This window comes from Furipterus horrens, unplaced genomic scaffold, assembly GCF_987537825.1.
Source record: "Furipterus horrens unplaced genomic scaffold, mFurHor1.1.pri manual_scaffold_5, whole genome shotgun sequence".
In the NCBI taxonomy this organism is placed as follows: domain Eukaryota; kingdom Metazoa; phylum Chordata; class Mammalia; order Chiroptera; family Furipteridae; genus Furipterus; species Furipterus horrens.
In genome coordinates, this window is record NW_028327175.1 from 133,565,003 (window position 1) to 133,588,649 (window position 23,647).

Here is a 23,647-nt window from a genome sequence, read left to right on the forward strand (position 1 = left end):
GTGGGCGCGGGCCCGCGGGCTGAGTGCCCGACCCTGGGACGCGCGGCGGGAGGTGGACGCAAGTGGACACGTTGCGGGCCCCTCACCGCGCGGACCTGGGCAGCGCCCCAAAGAGCGCACAGGTGGCGGTGCTGGCAACTCGTCCTGGGTGAGTCGGAGCACCACGGGGGCGGGGGCCGCGGAAACCTCGCGGGGCTCTGCAGGGCCCGGGCCGGGAGCGCGCCAGGGCGCGGCTCCTTCCGGGCTCGGACTCCGGGGTCTCGGTGGGAATTCCCGGGGGACGTGATCCCAGGGTCCCGTCCTGGCCGTGGATCTTTGGGGGCGCCGCGAGCTGGAGGGTGCCCATGGGGCAGCGCAGGGCCTGGGTGGGGCTCCCCAGCTGTCACAAAGGGTGGTTGCCAGGGCAACAGCGACCTCAGTGAATTGTACCAGAAGCCTCAGTCAGTCACTTACAAGTGACTTCTTGGCAAGTAACACGCAACCCCTACCCCGCGCAGCGTATACTTTTTTTTTTAATTATTCAGTTCGAGTGCCTGCGGTAGAAGAGTAGCTTGTACTCAAACTGTGGTTTAGAAAATGAGTCTTACAGGACGCCTTGTGACTATCAAAAGGAGCCGGATCGACAGCCCCCACTTTCAGCTGAGCCTGAGCACCTGCTTGTTTGTGAGGTGAGCCCTGCGTGCGCGCGCGCAGACAATTTAGCTGAAAAGACTCGAATATCCTGATACCAGAACAGCAGGCTGGGGACTGACTCTGTGCTGTCAACTGGGCGGCGTTGTTTAGTACAAAACAGAATGTCGCAAACAGGGTTTATCGATTTGGTGAACGCCTTTAGATGGAGAAAAACGTTGATGGCTGTCACACCCTGTTTCAGGTCGGGCGTCAGGGGAAGACAGCTTGTGCGTCTGAAACCCGGGGGCGGGCACACGGGGAGCAGAGGGCAGAGGGAGGCTCCTGTGGGGCTTCTTGGTCTTTTCGGGGAAATGACAACGGGAGGGCAACCCCTCCTGCTAGTGTTTTGAGAACTCTTTTTTTAAAAAATATGTTTTGTTGATTATACTGTTACAGTTGTCCCACTTTCCCTTCCCTCTGCTCCCCTCCACCCAGTGGCCCCCCTCCCTCCAGTTGTCCCCCGCTTTTAGTCCATGCCCATCGGTTGTGCAAATAGTTCTTCTCAACCTCTTCCTGTCTGTTTCACTCCCTCCTACTATGCTTCTTAATTCCTGTACTATCTCCCTCCCAAACCCCCTCCTCCCTCCCTGCTGACCTCCCCCCAGTATGTTCCCCATATCTATAGTTCTTTTCCCACTCTTGTTGCCTATTTAGTTTGCCTTCGTTTTGATTCCCTAGCTTCTGTTGTTGGTTCTTGTGATGCAGTTTTCCTTTTAATGTTCATAGTTTTGATCCTCCTTTTTCTAAACCAGTCCCTTTAACATCTCATGTAATAGTGGTTTGGATCTAATGAACTCCTTCAGTTTTACTTTGTCCTGGAAGCACTTTCTCTGCCCTTCTTTTCTGCGTAACAGTTTCGCTGGATAGAGTATTCGTGGCTGTAGGTTTTTGCTTTTCATTATTTTGAATATTTCTTGCCAGTTCCTTCTTGCCTGCAGGGTCTCCCTCGAGAAGTCAGCTGATAGTCTAACTGGGACCCCTTTGTACATGATTCTTTTCTTCTCTCTTGCTGCTTTTAAGATTCTCTCTTTATCTTTAATTTTTGACAATTTGATTATAATGTGTCTTGGAGTGTTTCTCCCTGGGTCCAGTTTTTCTGGAACTCTCTGTCCTTCCTGGACCTGTAAGTCTATTTCCTTCCCCAAGTTCGGGAAGTTCTGGTTCGTTACTTTTTCACATAATTTTTCAATTTCTAGTTCTTCTTCTTTGTCCTCTAGCAATCCTATAATCCGTACGTTCGATCTCTTATTGCTGTCCCAGAGGTTTCTGATCCTCTCCTCACTTTCTTTGTTTTCTTTTTCTTCTTTCCACATTGGTTGACTGTTTCTTCCCTATATTCTGGTTTGTTGATTTGATCTCTGGATTTTATTTTCTCACCATTTGTCTTGTATGTGTTTCTGTTCTTTTTAGTATGAGTGGCTTTCAATTCTTTCTCGTCTTGTTTCAAATCTTTTGTTAATTCTGTAAGCTACCTAATGACTATAGCTCTGAATTGAGCCTCTGAAAGGTTTCTTATTTGCTCGTCTGTCAGATTCTTCACTGTTGCCTGGTGAGCTGCGTCACGGGCATTTCTATAGTTCTCTGCCTCATTTTGACAGATTTGCGTTTTGCTTTGCTTCTTGGGCAGGCTGTGGGGGGCGGAGCCCGTGTACTCGTCGCAACCAGGCAGCCAGTGGCGATCCGCAACCTTTTTCGTGGCACTGTGGCGCTTTGTGTGTGGGCGGGGGTCCAAGATGGATTCCTCCCGTTATTCTCTGCTGGGAGACGGGGACCGTCCTCCCGCCCTCTGGGCCTCGCCGTCAGAGGCAATGCGGGGGCTGTCTTTCCCAGCTTTGGGGTCGCGAGCTGCCCAGGCTCCACTGCAGCCAGGATTGCTCTCCCTGCCGCTGTCCCTAGTGCTACTGTAAACAGCGCCGCCTGATTTCCGCTCTACCTACCTGTCCGAGGAGCACCCCTGGTTTACAACTTTGTACGTTGGGCTTCCGTGTAGTTTTATTTTCTGGAATTTCTAGTTATCTTTTGTTTTGGGGTAGTTGTATTCCTTTCTAGTTGTAGAGGGAGACCAAGCATGTTAGTCTAAGCCTCCATCTTGGCCGGAAGTCCTGAACTTCTCTTCTTGATGCCTTCCTGTGTTGGTGGTGGCGATTACTGTGGTCCCAATGACAGGCAACGTTATTAGCCGCACCCCTGTCCACCTCTAACATATGCCTTTGTAGGCAAATGATAGGTCACTCTTCCTGGGGAACCCCGTAGGGTGCCACCTCGAGCCTCCTCAACCCACATCCAGTGCTACCGTGGTCCACCCCACCTGGGTGGGACATCCCTGGCTTGTCTGTCCCACTACTAAGCTTCCAAGGACAGGACCATTTGTTAACAATTGCGTCTTCGGTACCTCGGATGGGGTCTGTCTTGTAAGATCAGTATTTAGCCCTGGAGCTGGGGAATTGGAATCAGTCTATAACAACGGTTCCCAGCTGAGGGCCGTTGTGCCCTAGGGAGACATTCCCAAGTCACAGGGGGACATTTCAATGTCACAGGGAGATATTGTCTTGTTGCAGTGCGGCAGGCTCAGGCCCCTGACATCACTGAGCAGGGGCCAGGGATGCTGCTGCTGGTCCTGCAACGTACAGGGTAGTGCCCGCTGTCAAGAAGGATGCGGCCGAGGTTAACAGTGCTCCCCTGTACTGATCCTGACTGGCAGTCTCCTGCCAGACAACTCAATTCTAATGGGATAGTATCTCACCAGAATGTTCTTTTACCTAAAAATCTAATTCTTTTCTTTGACTTAATGTGGCTGTTCACTTTCCGTAGCCTCTTCTCTAAAAAAAAAAAAAAATTGCATAAAGACGTATTGGAATCAAATGGCAGTAATTGTGGTTATTAATACAGCAGTGATGAGTGTATTTTTATGAAAGATTTGTAACTGAGAACCCATCAATAAGTGTTTGGTCGCAGGACGTGGGTGGGAGGAGAAATCTTTGCCTCCAGAGGTTCTTCCTGAGAACAGAGATGAGCAGTATTGTTCCAACTCTAAACCCCAGGGTGGGGACGGGAACCCCAGAGGACCCCCCCAAGGACCACCGGTAGCTTTGGGAAGTCTCCCTTCCTGTGCTTCCTGCTGGACTTTGCTGTTCTGTGAAAAAACAAGTTGAATCTAGAGAAAGGTTTTCTTTGTCACTTGCAGATTAGTGCTTTTGGGACTAGACTGTGAATCTGTCAGTGAATGGAGTGTAGTTTTAAAAAACAAAGCTCACAAGTAATGGCATGTACTGTTTTTTAAGCAAGTGACAGATGTGCATAACTCACTTAATAGTTTGAAGGACACCACTATATAGGCACTGTCATTCTCTTTTTATATATGAAGAAACTGAGGCACGGAGAGGGGCTGGCGTCAAACAGCCCGTTTGGTGAGCAGTAATCCTTAAATTAGACATCACGTTACAAATGAACCCACAGCCACCTTTCTGTCGAAAAGCAGCAGAGTATTAAAAGTAACCCATTCTTCAAACTGGTGTGAAATATTCCTTTCATCGGGCCTTAGAAGCATAGATATTTTAGTAAAAGGCACGCCAATTTTATAGTGTAGTGTTTTCTAGTGTAATTACTTTTAAGTGCTCTAAGTTTTAAAGATTTAAAATACTTGTTATATAACACTTGTGAAAGTTATTTGCAAAATTCAGAGACTGTTGACATCATCTGGTTGGTTATTTCTTTCTGTCATTTCACAGATAGAATAAACATATAGTCAAGTGTTGTTTTATTTTGAAACATTGATGTAATTTTTTTAATGCAGAAACTTAAAAGAAAACCTTCATTCCTTTTGGTTCAGGGGTATTGAGTGTGACATCCATATCCAGCTTCCTGTTGTGTCCAGGCAGCACTGCAGGATTGAAGTCCACAAGTAGATGGTGAGTGGGGTGTGGGAAGTCTGTTCTTAGAAAGTATTCACTTCACTTCTTACCTGTGGTTTCCTGTTTTCCCCTCTGTTCTCCTTTCAGGCAGTCTTGTTTAACTTCAGTGCCGCAAACCTCATTTTTTAAAAAACAGCTTTATTGAGATATGAATTCCATACAATCCACCAATTTAGTGTATAATTCAATGGTTTTTAGCATATTCGGAATTGTATAATTTGGGGATATTTTTATGACCCACAAAACAAACTCACCTCTAATTTAAAGCCCCTCCCCTTTCTTGGCTCAGGGACCAGCTACTGCTGGGGAGAGGTCACTCCTTTTATCATTTTCCTTGTTATTCCAGCCCCACCCCCCAAATCCTACCAGGATTAGGGCAAGAAAGTAAGGACTAAGAGGCAAAGATAATTTCACTGAGCTGGTAAGGTTACCAAATTTTTCCAGTTTACCTGGCACTCAGCAGTTTCCCAGGACATGGGAATTTCAATGCTAAAATCAGAAGAGTTCCAAGCAAACTGGGATGGTTGTTCACTCTATGAGCTAGTGCTGTTTGTAGTCGTCTTGCTTAATCAATGGCTACCCATCATACTGGGTTACAGCTCCTTACCAACTCAGCTCTTCGAACGTAGGAGACCTCCAAACTCCAATTTCCTAACATAGGTTATATGCTCCAGATGACCTACTTTCCCTCTCAAATCCTGTCCTTCAGCAGTGCGGTCTTGTCTCTTACTGGGTTGAGGTGGTAAAAATCAGATAGCTCCATTATAAGAAAAAGTTTCTATCTTTATGACTGGCAATTAAGCTAGAGGGCAATGTTTTAGCACCATATGGATATTCAGCTATCTTTTACCTAATAGTTTTAGCATTGATGGTCTTTGACTGGTTTATTTCATTAGGGAGTGCAAAATGGTTATTCTCTAATTCTAAAAGATAAATAATGTTACTATGAACATTTATATACAAGTTTTTGTGTGGGCATATTTTCAATTCTTTTGGGTATATGCATACAAGTGGAATTGCTGGGTCATACGACAGCTCTATTTAACATTTTTAGGAACTCCCAGACCATTTTACAGAGCACCTCCACCATTTACATTCTTACTATCAGTATATGAAGATTTTAGTTGCTCCACATCCTTGGTATGGTCAGTCTTTGGGGGTATAGTCTCATCCTAGTGGGTGTAAAGTGGTATCTCATTGATCTGCATTTCCTAATAACAAATGTTGAGCACATTTTCATGGTCAACTGTATACCTTCTTTGGAGAAATGGCTATTTAAATCCTTTGCCTATTTAAAAATTAGATTGTCTTCTTAATGTTGAGTTGTAAGTAATCTCTATATATTCTGAATACAAGCCCCCTATCAAATACATGATTTGCAAATATTTTCTCCAATTTTCTGGGTTGTCTTTTCATTTTATTGATGTTATCCTTTGGAGCATAACTTTTTAATTTTGATGAAGTCCTATGTTTTTTCTTTTCACTTGTGCTTTGGTGTCATATCTAAGGCTTTATCTAACCCAAGGTCACAGACTTTACTCCTGTTTTCATGAGTTTTATGTTTTAGGTCATTTAGGTCTATCATCCATTTGAGTTAATTTTTGTACATGATGTTAAGGTCCAACTTCATTCTTTTACATGTGGATGCCCAGTTTTCTCAGAACCATTTAAAAATACCATTCTTTCCCCCATGAATTGTTTTGGCATTCTTGTAAAGAATCTATTGACATATTGATCACTTAATTGACATAATATAAGAATTATTTCTGGATTCTCAATTCTATTGCACTGAGCTGTACATTCACCTTTATGTCACTGCGACATTGTCTTGATTACTGCAACTTTGTAGTCAGTTTTGAAATCAGGAAGTGAGAGTCCTTCAACTTTGTTCTTTTTCCAGATTGTTAGGCTTATTCTGGGTCCCTTGTATTTCCAGATTAATTTTAGATCAGTTTGTCAATTTCTGTTTACAAAGGTGGTCCGGATTTTGATATGGATGACATTGAATCTGTATATCAATTGGGGAGTATTGCTATCTAAACAATACTCTTTCAATCTATAAACATGGGATGTCTATTTATTGTTAGGTCTTTTAAAATTCCTTTCAACAATGCTTTAGTTTTCAGTGTACTGTCTTACACTTCTTTGGTTAAATTTATTCCTACGTATTTTCTCCTTTTGACGCTACAATAAATGGAACTGTTTTCTTAATTGCTTTTTAGGTTTGCTAATTGCTAGTATATAACAATACAATTGATTTTGCATATTCATTCTACATCCTGCAAACTTGCTGAACCCATTTGTTATTTTTTGTGTCTGTCTATTCGTTAGAATTTTCTAATAAGATTATGTCACCTGCAAATGGAGAGCATTTTACCTCTTTCTTTCCAGTGTGTATGCTTTTTCTTTCTTTTCCTTTCCTAATACTTTGGCTAGAACCTCCAGTACAACGTTGGGTAAAAGTGGTGGGAGTGGACATCTTGTCTTACATCTGCCATTAGGGAGAAAGTATTAAGTATGATGTTGGCTGTGTAGGGTTTTTTTGTTTTTGTTTTGGTAGATGCTCTTTATTCAATTGAGGAAGTTCCTTTCTATACTAAGTTTGTTAAGTGTTTTTATTATGAAAGGGTATTGGATTCTGTCAAATGCTTTTTCTGTGTTGAGATGATCATGTGGTTTTTGTACTTTATCAACATAATGTGTTACACTGATTATTTGATGTTACACCTGGTACATTACTGGAACAGTATAAATCCTACTTGGTCACAGTGTATAATTTCTTTAATGTTGCTGGGCTCAGTTTACAGGAGCAAAGTGATGAATGGATCTGGAGGGATATTTAGCATAATTACCAAAGAGAGTGCTCTTTTCCCACTAGCATCATAATCAATATGAGTATATAATTTGATGGGTATGAGAAATATATAAAAATATGGAGACACAGTCCTTTAGCCTCAAAATACTTACAGTATTGTTGAGAAGAAACTTATAGAAACTTAAACACATGAAATAATCAGTAAATATTTTTAAAAAGACCTAAGTGTAGATAAATAAAATCAATGTAAGGATTACCTTATGTTGCTTTTACTTTACACAGTGGAAGGCACAAAGTATTGGTTTTAATACTCAATACCTGGCTTCGTGGGAAGGGGTTTTAAACTATCAAAGACTGATACTAGAAAGTTAACCTAGAAGAAAAGAACATTTAATTGGTTCTTACTATGTACTTGGTGCTTAAATATATCATTTAACCAGAAACCATGGTTTAGTTATTATTCCTGACTTACAAATGAGAAAATCAAAGTTCAAGAAATTAAGTTAACGTTCTCATGCTTAAACTTGGAGCTAGAATATCATGGGTGTGTCTGATTTGCCCTGGAGTATTGCTCTCTGTACCACATCATCGTACTAGAAGCATCTTAAAGCAGAAGACTGGAAGTTTAGTAGCCTAGTATTCAAACAATGTTAATTTGTTGTTAAATTTTGAGCAATTTCTACCACCTCTCAAATCCCTAGCTAATCTGTTTTAATAAAATAGAGATGGTTGGCTCTGTAGCTTCAGCTTCACTGGAGAGGACACTCCAGCGTCATCGCAAGATGTCGATTCAACACGGGAGGAGACAGATACCGTGTCACTCCCGAGTCGGACTGCACAGCCATTCTCGGCGGTGCAGATAGACTCTTAAGAAGCTACACCATCGTCTCTCGAGACAGACGGGCATGGGCAACAGCAGACCCTCCATATCACCCTGCCCAGGCTCTGTAGCTTCAGCTTCACTGGAGAGGACACTCTTAAGAAGCTACACCATCGTCTCTCGAGACGGATGGCTGCCGACGACGGTCTGCTCTTGTCTTTACATAAAATACAGTGAAGTCCAAGCACAGGGGAGGGTTGGGACAAAATACTAAATATGAGCATATGTGTATGTGTGTGTGATACTGTATTACACATGTCTCTATATTCCAAAGCCAATAATGAAGACTATTTTTGAAATACTTACTATCTTTAGTAACAGTCTGAATAAGCGAGAAAATAAACCACTGAGATTATTATTGATTTTTAAACAGTTTGCCCTTCATTTTCATAAACTACTTAGTGAATATTCTACATTGATTCTACATTGAAATTGTACCTGACAAAATGAGGAAAGGAACTAAGATTTAAGGGTGAGGGAAGGGGCACATTTAAATAAAGGCAAGGCTCTAAGTATATACATTCTTAAGTACCCAGATCTATGCATGCTGTTCACAGAAGCTCCATTAACTAGCTTCCTAACCAAGGGCATGCCCTTTACATTAAGCTTCAGCGACTCTCCTAATATAGAAACAACAGGTCTATTATCAGTGTGTCATTAGTATAAAATGATATTATAAATATCAAAATGACAGATAAGGCTAGTAATGACCTTCACCATTTATCATTAAACTACATTCTCCCTATCTGTAGCCTTGGTGGAAAGAAATAGCTATATCCTTATTCTAGGTCTTTGTAAACTGTCAGATGAATGTTATGGCTAAGCCATTTCTCTATCTGGAAACAGAGGCAGAGGTAACCTGGGGAACATAGGAGATCACTTCCACCTTTATAAAGTCTAGGAACTTTTACATCCTGTTTCCAAATCTTGGAATTTTTATGCTGTACCATTTTACTCTGTATCCTTAGCATTTTGCCCAGGGCAACATATCCAATTAATACATAAAAATAAGAGACTCTGCCATAATAGCATGGACATTTTTATTTTACAAATAAAAATGTAAAATACTGCTATGAAATTGAGCCTGAAGTCACACTAAATTCATACCTTGCTGTTGAATTTTCTCAGTTCATCAATTGATTCCAATGAAAACAGAATAAGCCTCAAGCACAGACCAGATTAACCATGGCAATGAAGATGGCTGGCAAGATTAAGTAAAGGGAGTGATTGTAGCTCTGTTTCAAGTTCTTTTTCTTCTTGGAAACATTCTCCATAGCCACGTGAAACTTAAAGACTGACTGTTCTGGCCAGAGAAGGCTAAAGTTGTGTCACAGAGAACTGTAAACGACTCTTCTGTCTTCATTCTGTGATATCCATGTCTCTCAGAGAGGTCCAGCTAAACCAAGATATTCTTTGCTATAGCATTCAAAGTCCTTACTAGAGTCACATCTGTTACCTTTAGAGAATATTCTGAGCTAGAAAGAGAGGCTCCCATGGCAACAGAGGAATTTCTGCAATAGAAATAATAAAGGAAGAGGTAATTATATGTTGTTAAATGAGCTCTCCTACTGGCACTTCATTTTATAGGTTATTTCATGGCCTAGAACATAGGTTGTCCCTGGCTGGTTTGGCTCAGTGGATTGAGCGTCGGCCTGCGAGCTAAGTGTCGCTGGTTCGATCTTCCAGTCAGGGCACATCAGAGAAGGAAAACTCTGACTCCAAAAAACCTCCGCTGCCTTGCGGCATACCTCTTCAGGGGAAAGGCTAAGGGAGTAAACCCCGACAGAAAATCCGGAGCCGGAGTCCCTAAGGCAGTTTGACGTTGTAGTCAACACCGGCAACTCCTGCGGCGCACCTGAAGCCAAGCTGTATTGACTCCGTCTTTCCCTTGGACCCTTCAGCTGCGAAGAGAGGGGGGGTCTGCTGCATGGGCAACAGCAGACCCTCCATATCACCCTGCCCAGGCTCTGTAGCTTCAGCTTCACTGGAGGGGACACTCCAGCGTCATCGCAAGATGTCAATTCAACATGGGAGGAGACAGATACCGTGTCACTCCCGAGTCGGACTGCACAGCCATTCTCGGCGGTGCAGATAGACTCTTAAGAAGCTACACCATCGTCTCTCGAGACGGACGGCTGCCGACGACGACGAGAACACAGGTAAGTCAAAGTCCCTGGACTGTTATACTCCATAATTTTTATTAGTTACTTGAAGCATCTAGTAGTCAAATCTACCAGACAGTATAACTGACTTTCTATCTAGAAATGTAAGTTCTAAGCCTCTTGCTTCTTTTATATCACATTTTTTCCAAACTTACAAATAATCAACTGCTAACTATTCAATTATAGGAGTCCTCTCAAGTCACATAACAGTTTCAATTCCTTAATGATAATAAAATTTCAAAATAACTAAAATAGAGAGCAAGGGTAAGGGAAGACTAAGTATTAAAGATAGGAGGGATAAAAATAACTGACTCTTCCATCCTTACACCCTAGTTATTAAGTTTGCTAAAGGAAAGCACAGATGAATGAGCACATACACTTAACTGACTCATTTGAAACTTAGCTATTAAATTAGCTTACTATTAACTGGTCTAAGTTAAACAATGACTTAATGAATAAATGGTTCATCTATTTCAGAAGAGCCTGCTTATTTAAAGCAGGATAAAAACCATTTTGCAGTTGAAAATTGCAAAATAACTGCAATACTTATGTACTAATCACAACTTTCCACTCATTTATCATGCCATTAACTAAGGTTTTCCTATGTGGGGAAGTAAAGATTAATTTCATTCCTTCCTGTAGAAGTCAAAGAATACATTTTTACCGAAACTTCATTCCTGAATCTCTAGCAGCCCGAGCAGAACAGTGGAATTCTGTAGCACCTGAACCCTCAAGGATTCTTTGTAGATTTCTGTCTGTTATACCACCCCCTGTTGGAAAAAAATAAGTAATACATTACATAGAATAGAATTTTGCATAAAATTTAACAAATAATAATGACTGCTTACTCTATCTACTAAGCTAGAATAGAATTAGGAAAGAATGATGAAAGACAAACTACAAATTCTGAAGAACAACTGATAAGGTCATAGAACCTATGATGGAATCTTCATATATATTGGTTATATAACAATGTTATATGCTACAGACTTAAAATCTAAAAAGATTACTCTAGGGAAAGGAAAACCATCAAGCATTCTATCCCTGTTCCTCCTCAATTAAAGAAAAGTCAAATTAAAACAAAAGAAGGATAGGCTTGAGGTCAAAGCTACAAAAGCACAGGCTCAGAAATGTGTCTGAAAGAGAATCTTGAAGATTCTCTCTCTAGACCAGGATTCGAAGACCACACTGATGTCATTAGACATGGGAATAATGCCAAGTGTTATACAGTTTACTCATTATAATATCAATTTTTTGGTTTCATTTCACGGAAGAATCTCTCCTTTATTAAAACTGCACAATCAAGTACTTTATGATCACTCATTTGTTTTGATGAACAATCTCTTAAATATTTACATATAAAGAATCATATTCTCAACTGGTACCATATTTAAATATAATATAAAATTAGTTTATTCGTCTTTATACCCCTGTCTCCTAATAACAGGAGTATTCAATAAGTATTTTTAATGACTGATAAAATATGTACTTTGTATCTCAAGCTGTTCAGGTTGCTGAAGTAACTTTACACACTCTTTCGGACTCATAAACTTTTTTTCTTAGTGGTACAGTAACATCACTGAGTCCTAAGAAGTAAAAAGAATACAGAATGAGCAGTCAGACTTAGATTGGAATCCTGGCTTCACCAATGTAACTCTTCACAGCTATGTGATCTTAGATAAATTACTGTAAACCACTGAGCCTCAATTTTTTCCACCAATAAAAGAGGGATAATTGCCTACCTCAGAGCCTGTTATAAGGATTAAAATACAAATACGTTATTTCCTTCTAACAAAAACAAGATATCTGGCCACTTGAAACCATGTTGCTCCAGTTATCAGCAACTTTAGGACATAGATAATACATTTTCCAAACACAGAGTAACACATCTTTACAGTCAGAACCTAAGAGGACAATTAGCTCAATACCTCTCTTTACAGATGAGGAAACTGGTGACTAAGTATGTTGTAAGCTTCATTATGAAACTCCCCAGAGGGAAACTACTCTGTTTTACTTATCTTTATATTTCTCAATAACAAATACTCATTAGGAATTCAGTTTCACTTACTTAGGAATTTTTGCTTTTTGGTACTTATTTTCATGAAATGGTAATAATTTATTTATAGATCTATTCTATTTGTTCCTCAAGTAAAGGGATTACTTCATATTTATTTCTGTCTTTTCATATCTACCAAAGAACTTGGCATATAATTATCATTTGCTTGGTAAGGTATGTTAAGTAGTCACAAATATTTTCATATACAGCATCTTTTCACCTAAGACTGTTAAGCCTTTTGAGGAAGTAATTTCTTATGTAACACTGCATCCCAAGTAATACCTTGCACATAGCAGATAACTTAGTAATTATATAATAAGCAAAGGCAATCTTAACATTAACAATTACATAAGTCTGGCTATTAGTTGTCAAGACTAAAAACATTTAGTCTTAAATGGAAATGCATTAGACTCAGGTAAGTCTCTTTAACATTTCCTGATTATTAATAAAGGGTCTCAAATTTGACAGATAACATATGCTTTCTATCTGTTCATGTTTCAGGAACTTGTTGCAGGTCAAAACTTCCCTAAATTTCTGACTATCCCTTTATCTGGTCTCTTTTTAAGAGTTGGCCTTTATTTTTCTATCACCATTTTGACCCCTGTTAGCCTTGGCACCACTGGTGGTGAGACAACCAAACATTGTACACCTTCTGATGTGATATGATACATACAGAATGAGACAACCAAACACTGTATGCCTTCTGATGTGATATAATGATACATACAGAATCACACATAAGATAGCCTTACCAAAATATTTAACCAGAACCTAATCAAGCCTTATGATCTAGCTACCAGTTTATAGGAAATGCAGAGGCTAAGAAATAAGAGCTAAACCATATCAAGAGAAAACAGTACAATAAATCCATAAAGTAGGACACTGTACAGGGTAAATGCCCAAACTTTTTAAATTTCATTTTTTTAAGAAAAAGAAAAGAAAAGGAAAACTTTTATATTAAAAAATATTAGGTCCTGGCTGGTGTGGTTCAATGAATTGAGTGCCCACCTGCAAACCAAAGGGGTCACCAGTTCGATTCCCAGCCAAGACACATGCCTGGGTTGCAGGCCAGGTCCCCAGTTGGTGCATGAGAGGCAACCACACATTGATGTTTCTCTCCCTTTCTTTCTCCCACCCTTCCCCCCTCTCTAAAACTAAATAAGATAAATAAATAAAATCTTTAAAAAAAATTAGGATAACAACTAATTGCAATACTTATTCTTTGATGAGCTCCTGATTTGAACATATCAGCTATAAAAAACATTCTGGGGGCAACTAGGGAAAAAAGAGTATTGACTATTAAATGGTATTAAAGAATTAGTGTTTATTTTTATAAATATGATAATGGTATTGTGATCATAGTAAAATGCTCTTGTTTTTTAGAGATGCATAAAGATAAAATGTCATGATGCCTTTAATTAAACTTTAAAATACCACAGGATGATGAGACCAATGTTAGAAAATGTTAAATCTTTGGAATGAAAATATGCTATTTCCTACTCTTTCATATGTTTGACAAGTTTAATAATAAAAAATTATATTTGTCTCCCTCTGATTCAAGGTGACCTTTTATAATGCTTTAAAAATTGTTCATTTCTAATGAGCCATTATGTACTTAATTGATCTCACAGTTATCACCAGGAGCATATGGACTAATTGTTTTACTAAATAGAGTAATCAGAGATTTTCAGGAACTGAGTATTATATTTATCTGGGATATTATTTGCTTAAGCCTTGTTAACAACATGGACATCTGGCCCTAGCACAGTGCAGCAGCAAACTTGGTGTGCCTTACCAGAGATGAACATCCACATTCACAAAATTCTACACTATGGGAGAGCAAACATGGAGAAAGCCCAATCCTACTTTTTTTGCTTTTCTCTGAGCTTATCCCTTCTAGAATGTTCGCCTCCTTATCTAAGGTTTTAAATTGCAACAGAAATCTTCCAATCTTAAACACATTAATCAAATGATATAATCTTCTTTCTGAACACCAAGTACTAATACTTTCTCCCATATTGCCCTGCCTCATTTGCTCCTCCTCCACTGCAGTTCATTGTTACACTAGTGAATGGATAGATAAATAAATACCTGGCATTACCACAATCCTGCCTTTTGCCTGAAAAAAGAAAAAAAAAGTAAATTTTTATCTTTCTCTAAGTGAAATAATAAGGCAATGAGAACAGAAACATAAGTTAAATTTCAAAAATTACTTTTAGTGTTTAATTTTCAATAGATCTTTTCTCTTTCTTTGGAACTTTGGATGCGTAATTTAAAATTTTGTACTGTTATAAACACAAAGAATAGGAAAATACAATAAAAATACTGAAAAATCACACCACCTTAAGAAAAGCCATTACTCAAAAATAACACTAATCTGAGATATGATGGTATGGAAACAGTTAAACAAGATTTCAGCATGAAAGAAAGAGCACAGCATAACTAAATTACTGGAAAAAGTCTACACAAATTTTGTATCCTCAACTAAATTCCCTAGCTTATCAAACCAATTAAATAAAACCATAGGTCCATTTAACTAGGTTTTAAGCAATAATACTGGACTATATGGATTGATTTAATTTATGATAATTCTAAAAGACATGTATTACTTTTATTCCAATCTCCATCACATTTTCTAAATAAATTTTGGTGATATATCATTGAGAGTCAAAAGAAAATCACCCCATTACAAATGCATACTTAGTGGAACTACTAGTAGCAGGTAAATAACAAGGACAGAATAAAAAATTACATATGTCAGGCTCACTAATTTGCAGAATAAAATCTGTACATTATATATAAATAGAATTTTTTCACATGTGGATTCCCTGAGATGGGTCTTTAATACTGGACCAGCCAATCCTGCCAAGCCAACACAATTCCAAATCATCTGCCTCATCTGTTAAGCTTATGTATACACTCAGCCTATACTCTATCCAACTCAAGGTTAGGTAGGCAATCTTTCTTCTATTGAGTGCTGTGGAACAATGAAACAATTCAATCAATAACCACCCATAACTTAGTTTCTTTATCCATAAAACAATGAAATATTTAACTACTGTATTCAATAAATATAATTAGTGTTGAAAAAATACTTAATTCTACATCATGTCCAGTTAGGACAAATGAGAAAACTAAAAGATGAGCTTCGTGTGGGAAAGACAAATGGGAAGAAAAGAAAAAAGAGGTATCATGTCTGATGTGAGAAGAGGGGCAGAAGGGTAAAGAAGAAAGAGGATGCAAGGGAACAGAAGAGAGCAGAAGCCAGAAGGGAATAAAGTAAAAATTGACTCACACCAGCAATAACAAATGCAAAAAAAGGAAGAGCAGCAGAAAGTCTCAAAAGCAGTGATAGCATAATAGTAGTGAAAAGGGAAGGTAATAACAGTAGGGAAAAGAATAGAGATAGTCATGAGTGGAGGGAGAGAACCTTACTCCTTACTTTTAAGACAAGTTACAGATACTTTAGTGAGCTTTAAGTAACTAACAGTGTAAAGTTAAGGTGAACATTCAACATGATTGTTCTTTGAGAGATTTTATGTAGCAAAGCAACAAATTCTAAAGCAGCTCCAAAGAGCTAGATATACTATAGAAGCCATCTATAAAAAGGATTCCAAATTATTTTAGTTTAAAGAAAGTGAGGGTAGGGAGCCATTGCAGTGAGGACCATGCTGCTTCCGAACAGCCTGCTCACTGGTACATCAGCGGTTAAAAAAACCACACTAAGCAAAGAACTTGCATCAAGGTCCAGAGTGACATACATTAATGTGGGTGATTTAGCTTGAGAAGAGCAGTTATATGATGGCTATGATGAAGAGTATAACGGTCCCATTTTAGATGAAGACAGAGTAGTTGGGTTGGAAAACCAAATGAATGAAGGTGGAGTTATCGTTGATTACCATGGTTGTGATTTCTTCCCTTAACAGTGGTTTCATAATCGTTTTTGTGCTGAAAACAGATAACAGTGTATTATACAAAAGAAACTAAAAGATAACATTGAGTGTGAAAATTTTCAAGTTCTTTATGAAGAAGCATTAGCATCCTACAAGAAAGAAATAGTGCATTAGCTGCCCAGCAATAAACCCAAAGATCTAGAGGATAATATCAATCAGATATTGAAGTGGATTGAGTAATAGATCAAAGATCAGAGCTCTTGACTTGTAAGACTAACCACTTTAGAATCACTCTTAATATTTCTCTGCCCACATCATATAAATTGTCCAATTATCAGTAAAAATTTTTATTAAAATTGTGCTGCTGAACTAGTAGGTGGATAGTATAAAGGTTTATGTTTGGCTTCTTTTTTCTATAAGAAAGCTAAACAATTTCAAGTATAATGAATATAACATTGCTAAAGACAGAATAAAAACTGCCATCATTTAATGCTTCAATTGCTAAAGAATAAATAAATCCAACCCCCCCCAAAAAAAACGTGAGGGTAAAAAATGATTTGCGGATTCAAAAAGAGAAATAGACACCAATAAATGACTTGGAAAGAGTGGTCATAGAGAAAAAAGATGGACTGCTACAAAACTGTTTTAGTTGCATATTACAATATTAAGGTGTAAAAAAACACCACTCTTCTGTAGAGTGTGTGAGCCAACAACAAATTATATTCTACACTGTGCAAAAATAGAATCCCCAGATTAGTATTAAGTAACAGGGACTGATAGGAGAATGCAAGAGTTAAAGATTTTAGCTTCATATAGTTGATAGCCTTAAATAATTAATGCATGTGGAGAGCCGTTATTCCAGGAACTAGAATATGTACATGATGCAGATCAAGAACTGTTAATCAAGAGATAAAGAAGTATTAGGAAAAATCGCTGCTGGACTGCAACTCTTATCCAAGTAACTTTTTTTCCCAAGCCCCTTTCCTACCCTTTCTTTTCCTTGTAAAAAGGTCAGCCTGAGATGAGATGTTAAGATAGTTTTTGAGGGTACATTACCTGCTGTCTTCTCAGATTGCCGGAATCGGAATAAAGTACCCAGAAAGATTCAATCCTTTTCTCTACTTATTGATTCTGGTAGTGACAAGGAGTGTGAATGCTGACTTTTCCAGTTTCAATGGTAATAATAATGCCATATTTAACAGTACTGGAAATTTACTGAAGAGTATATTTCAGGTGCTCTTACCACACACACACAACACACAACACACACACATGGTAGCTATATAAACAGATATGAGCTTGACTGCAATCATTTTTATTATATATGTATATCAAACCATGTTATATACCTTAAATACATAAAATTTTTTTTAAGTTAGTGTAAAGGAAAAGTTAACCCAGCTCTTCCTGACAACCGATGATTAAACTACATATCTCTTACACATACACACACACACAGAGGCTTAAAATGCAATATGAGACTATGGCAATTATTCTCTACTCCATGCTAAGTAACAGTTCAAAAATGAAAATATATCAACTCTTCTATTTTAAAACCCTGCAGGCTTCCCCAGTACACAAGGGACAGAATTCTCTTCACATTCAATATCATAGTAATTCTTCAATATATTAAGTTATGCTCACTTCTGTTTCCATTTCTTTGCATATACTATTCCTTCTACATGGACCATTCCCCAATTCTCCCTCTCCTCCACCCCCTTTTACATGAAAAACTAATTCCTAATCATCTTTCAAATGAGTAAGACATCACAGTGTAGATGTCTTTTCTTCTGGGAAGCTAACTACTGCCAACTTCCATCCCTCAAATCTGGAGTTAAATCCTGTCCAATGTGTTCCCACAGTACCTTTATTTATAACATTCCATGAAAATTGCTTGCTCTATTAAAAGTGCCTGTTGTGCACTAGATTGTAAAGGCAGCGATTATACACACACACACACACATACACACACAAACTTGGTCATCACCATAATACAAATGCCCTGCTTCAATTATATACTTAATAAATATTTGTAAAATCAGTAAGTTATAGACTAGTAAAGGCACATCAGATCCTTCTGTGAAACTTCTAAAGATTATTTTCATGGCTATAGAAAAGCAAACATCAACAGATACCTACCCAGGAACACTAAATAATATTATTAATAATAGCAGTAGTAATAATAATAGAAACTAACATGTATTAAGATGTATTGTATGTCAAACCCTGTGCTAAGGCTCATAGATAGCTTTTTTCTACCAATCCTCAGAGCAACCCTATATAGGAAGTATTAAACATCTCAATTTCCACCTGAGGAAAGAGAGGTTTAAAGGTTAGTAATCTACTCAACATTACACAGCAAATAAATTTCAAATCTGAGTCTCAAATCCAAAACTCACTCTTCTCAAAGTCCATACTCTAACTTAGAATGTCTCTGGACAGATGTCAGAAAAATACAGACATATCCCAATTACAAAGCAATCTTCCAACTGCTCTATAGATGATGATAACACACAAGGGCATACAAGAGAAAAATATTATAGTATTTCCTCCTATCTTGATATATAGAAAGACATGAAAGAAGAATATAGTTTTAGTTTTAGAATTCACCTGAAAATGATAATGATATCAAATTATACATGGGATCCCCTGAATATATACATAGAGTGCCAGTGAGAAGGTGTGGTTTAAAACTATGCAATGCTGACCGGCTGAGCAAAAGTAAAATTTGCTCTGGTTATTCAAAATAGGTAAGATCCTTAGGCATTTTCTATAATCTGATCTTAAGAGCCTTGGTTACTAAAAATGCTCATGTGAAAGGAGTAAGAATTATATATTACTGCATGCTTGCATTTTCCTATACAGTAAACAGTCAGTAATACTTAGTTTCACAACCTAGCTGAACAACAGAATATCAGTAGTAACCACAACAACAGTCTTAGGAAAAATAGAAAAAAATTGTTTGTACCTGATCTATGAGTCGCTTTATTACAGGTAGCCCTTCTAAAGCTGAACTGTCACATCCACTGGTCAATACTCGTTCAAATCCCAAGGTCAAGAGAGTCTCTAGAGCTGCCATTGGATCATGAACCATGTCAAAGGCTGAAATAAATAAAGCTGATTTGAATTTCAAACAGATATCACTAACACAGTGCTTTCTAAAATGTAGTATATACACAGTGGTGAGCTGGACTTCACTTGTACTGGTATGCATGAGCCAACTGATAAATATTCAGAAATTTTGCAAGCATGATCATTAAGCCATTGGCAGCTTGAAATCACTTAAAAGTGGAAGTATTTAAACCACAAAAATCAACAAATGCTACAAACTGGGGCTCTTTTTTCCCCAAGAACCAGTTTACCAGCACGCCACAATCTGCATGCCATTGGTGGTATGCATGATCATTTAGGTGGTACACATTTGAATAGATTCAGTTACTTAATTAAATTCAGATTAGAAAGCAAGGTTTCAAATTTTTGTTAGCTGTAGAAGTTTCTCTTCAAAATAAACTTATTTAGGATTTAAGAAAATTAGGAAATAACTTTGCACAGGTGGCAATCAGGTGTGATAAAGTCATAAATGTGATAGGCCGCTGACACAAACTGGGGAAGTCTGCCCTAAGGCGTCAGACAGACTGAGCAAGCAGCATTAAACAGTACTCCCCAGTTCTAGAAAAGGCCTTGGTCCATATACTGTCTTGTTAAATACATGAGTGAACGCAGGCCACGTAAAATTTTGCGAACATGAAAATATTTTTGTTGAACTTATTGAATAGTTTCATAAACTTATGTAAAATAGGTTAGTGTCTGCAGATAACTGAAAAGTCAGTTTTGTGATTGCAAAGGAAAAGAACAGAAATTTGAAATGACTTTCTTAGTTTAAGAACAAAATAATTCAGTATGATGGGTTTATTTTGAATTATTTAGCATGTCAAATTTTAAACTATGTTTTTCAAATGTTTATTCATTAAAATTAATTGTCATATTTCAAAAAAATGTTTGACTAGCCTCAAGGTTCTGACTTTTAAGCAATATAACATTTTTAATTATTGCTAGTTACTGAGAAGCACTGCTAAATAGCAGTCAAGAGAACAGTTTTCTGGTGGTATTATCCATTTAAAGAAAAACAGGGTAATAAATGCTTTATCTCTTGCTTTTATATAAATGGATGAAACCGTTTGTGTCTACTCTTATCCAAATCTCTGAATGCTTATTCAAAAGGTGAGAAAAACATTCAACAATTCTCAAGCATACTATCAAGTCAAAAAAAAAAACAAAAACAAAACTGACTGAAGACTCCCTTCTTTTCTTGTGCAATAGCAGTGCCCTCTGAAGGCAAAACTGACCCTTGTTCCTTCATTTTACCAATGTTTGGCAAAAGTTTATGGAAATTATAACTATCTGACTTATAGACAGGAAGTATTTTCATATGAAATTGGGTACATTTTAGAAATTATTCTGATGAAGGTAAGTTATCAATAACTGTAAAGCAATTTTGTGCACTATAGTGAACACCTCTCTGTTCACTGCCTGTCCAGAATCTAATTTCTTTTTGCCTCCTTCCTAACAGAATCCAATTCCTCTTCAGATATTCACCCCCTCTCTGCCCACGATTCATATATTCTGCTGGGAAAGCTGACCTCACTCCTAGTTCCAGGAATAGTCTTGTCTAGCTTAAGCCAGGCAGTAAATTTCATTTCACTGGCCACAGTAATTTATTCTTTCGGGGCTTGCATAGGACCTAAGGCAATCTAATAAAAATGAGTCTCAGGATTCTTGCTTGGAATGCTGTGATGAGTAGATACACTTGTAGGTAATGCTTACTCTCTCCCCCTATTATAGCCTTCCACCACAACTATTTTTTTTTTTTCACCACTGTCTAATTTGAACAACTTTTCACAACTAAGGCTTCATATATTCTAGAAGTTGAACATTTCTAAATATACAGTTGTTAATACCAAGATCAGATAAAGAAACCAATTGGTAACACTGTAGTACTACAGAATTTTGTTCCCAAAAAAAGGTTGTGACATTTGGTGAAATTCGAAAACTGACTCTATTCAACAGAGCTTCTAAAATGGAAACACTCACCTCGGTGGAAAGTGACTGGCAGAGGACGGCACATAGCTACAAAAGAAAGTCACATAACAACATGAATGAAGAGATCATTATTGATTACTATGTACAGAATTCTCCATGTTAGATAAGACTTTTATATCTTCCTCTCCTAAGTGAACCAAAATAATAAAATGGCAGCCTTTCAAATTCAGAAGTTCTGTTCCATTAATCTAAATTTTATATTAAAAAAAAAATGTTCATCCTCTCCTTAGAGGCACCAAATTAAAATTATATAATCTGGCAACTATAAGGGCAGCATTCATTATATTTACTACTCACTCCTCTGAGAATCTTCAAGAACTATTCTGACCTACTAATAAAAATAGTTTACTTCTGTCCTCTCCACATCTCCCTGTCCTCACCAAATGCAATAGCTTTTGTGGGTTTTGGTACAATAATGAAAGGAATCAAGGCAAACTTGCCTTTAACCCTTTAGGAACAGTAGCAAAACCAGATCTATAGCAACTGAAAAGCGTCAGGAAGGCTATGCCACACACGCCCTCTGCCCAAACATCTCAATAACTGCTGTTTGTTATAGGCTATTAAGTGCTTGCACGTGTGACTGTAAAGTCAGTTTTGTGATTGTGGTTTTCTATATCAGGAATATTAAATGCAATAGTCATTAGAAGCTTTTTGGTCTCAGATACAAATTCTTACCGACAAGGGACATGCACAGTTCTTCGTTGATGTGTCCATCTTCTGTTAATGCCCCAAATACCAGACCATCAGCACCATATAGCTTGGCAAGACGAATGTCAGCTTTCATCACCTCAACTTCACGATCTGAGTATAAAAAGTCACCTCCCCGTGGCCGAATCATCACAAAAACCGGGATCTGGACACACTGCTTCACTACTTGAAGGACACCTACAACAGGAATCAGACTAATTAAAATGAAAATGTGAGCTAGAAGCTCAAGGAAGTCAATAAAATATTATTGGTCTTTTACATATGCTCTTATGATAGTATCACTTCTGCAAGAAAAGGAAGAGTTGACTGAAGAAACAAGAGAAAAGTGGACCTAAAAGGAAGGAGAATACTGAGAAAAACAGAGACACAGAATAAGTAATTAAAAAATCAAAGGTAAAAAAAGAGCAACTTAGAAATGAAAGGAAGTTACTGCATTTTAAAACCACTTGTCAGCTAGACTCAATAAAAATCCTTTTACTAGTATGTAACATTTGAAAATGTAATAACTACTAGGCTCAATATATTCCCTAAGATCCAGTTTCTCCTTTCTAACTGGTGACAGCTCTATTTAAAACTTAGTATATAGATGGTCACATAGTGTTAAAGTTTATGATCCTTTAATGGACAAAGACATTTTAGCAAAACCTTTTTTTGAAAGAGATATGTAAAAGGGAGCAAAGTTCTACTTATTTGTGATTTTATGCAGAGATCTATAGATAAAAGTACCTAAATATGACATAATCAGAACTCTTCATAGTTATGATTTGTAGCAAGCACCATTAGTGTTTACCCAATATAAACTTACTTCTTTTTCTTTGCTACAAGAACCCCAACACGAAGCAGTGAATCATGATTGCTGTTGAAAAACAGATTGCTATCAAATTTGCAGATACGCTCTAGAGTTTTCATAAAATGGCTAGGGAATATCCTCTTTTAGTGAGATTTCAAAGGGCTATTGCATATATATTAAAAAATGCTATCATCAAACTCAAAATAACATATGTCTTGTATTCAATAAAAAAACGATATGGAGAGAAAATAAGATGCATCATGAGGTGATAAGTGAATCAAACAAAACCAACCTAGAACTGATACAAATGTTAGAATTAGCAGCCAAGTCACTAAAAAAGCTATTATAACTTTATTCCATATGTTCAAAAAGTTAAGCTACAAGGGAGATATAACAGACTCAAACTTCTAGAGATGAAAACTATGTGTGAGATGAAAAACAGCAGGATTAACAGTGATTAGACAATGCAGAGAAAAATTAGTAAACTTGAAAACAAAGCAATAGGATCTATGCAAATGAAACACAAAGGAAAAGGAGGCTTCCTCAGGTCCATCATAATCAAATTGCTCCAAACGGAGAGCAAACAACAACAACAACAACAACAACAAAACCTTAAAAGCAACCAGAGAAAAGAGACACATTACACAGAAAAGAACAAAA

At 37.7% G+C, this 23,647-nt stretch overlaps 1 protein-coding gene, 1 long non-coding RNA gene and 1 pseudogene across 3 annotated transcripts in view; 2 read left to right on the plus strand and 1 right to left on the minus strand.

Annotated features, from left to right (window-relative positions):
• On the plus strand, positions 1-21,661 carry LOC150009863 (uncharacterized). The gene is made up of 4 exons (XR_016511209.1): positions 1-148; positions 590-668; positions 4,502-4,580; positions 21,457-21,661. It is a non-coding gene; the product is annotated as an uncharacterized LOC150009863 (long non-coding RNA).
• Positions 9,302-23,647, minus strand: part of CUTC (cutC copper transporter) — a 21,328-nt gene continuing 6,982 nt past the window's right edge. Inside the window, exons 4-9 of one of the 2 annotated variants that reach the window (XM_090277838.1) lie at positions 22,165-22,374; positions 21,481-21,516; positions 19,358-19,491; positions 14,588-14,615; positions 11,105-11,210; positions 9,302-9,789 (exon numbers count right to left, since the gene is read on the minus strand). In XM_090277838.1, the coding sequence (XP_090133964.1) occupies positions 9,675-9,789; positions 11,105-11,210; positions 14,588-14,615; positions 19,358-19,491; positions 21,481-21,516; positions 22,165-22,374 (629 nt within the window). In that variant the 3' untranslated portion in view covers positions 9,302-9,674. Of the gene's footprint in view, positions 9,790-11,104; positions 11,211-11,929; positions 12,027-14,587; positions 14,616-19,357; positions 19,492-21,480; positions 21,517-22,164; positions 22,375-23,647 lie in introns of those variants that run through there. The other variant, XM_090277839.1, reaches the window with a different exon arrangement.
• LOC150009865 (adenylate kinase isoenzyme 6 pseudogene) lies at positions 16,165-16,653 on the plus strand (annotated as a pseudogene).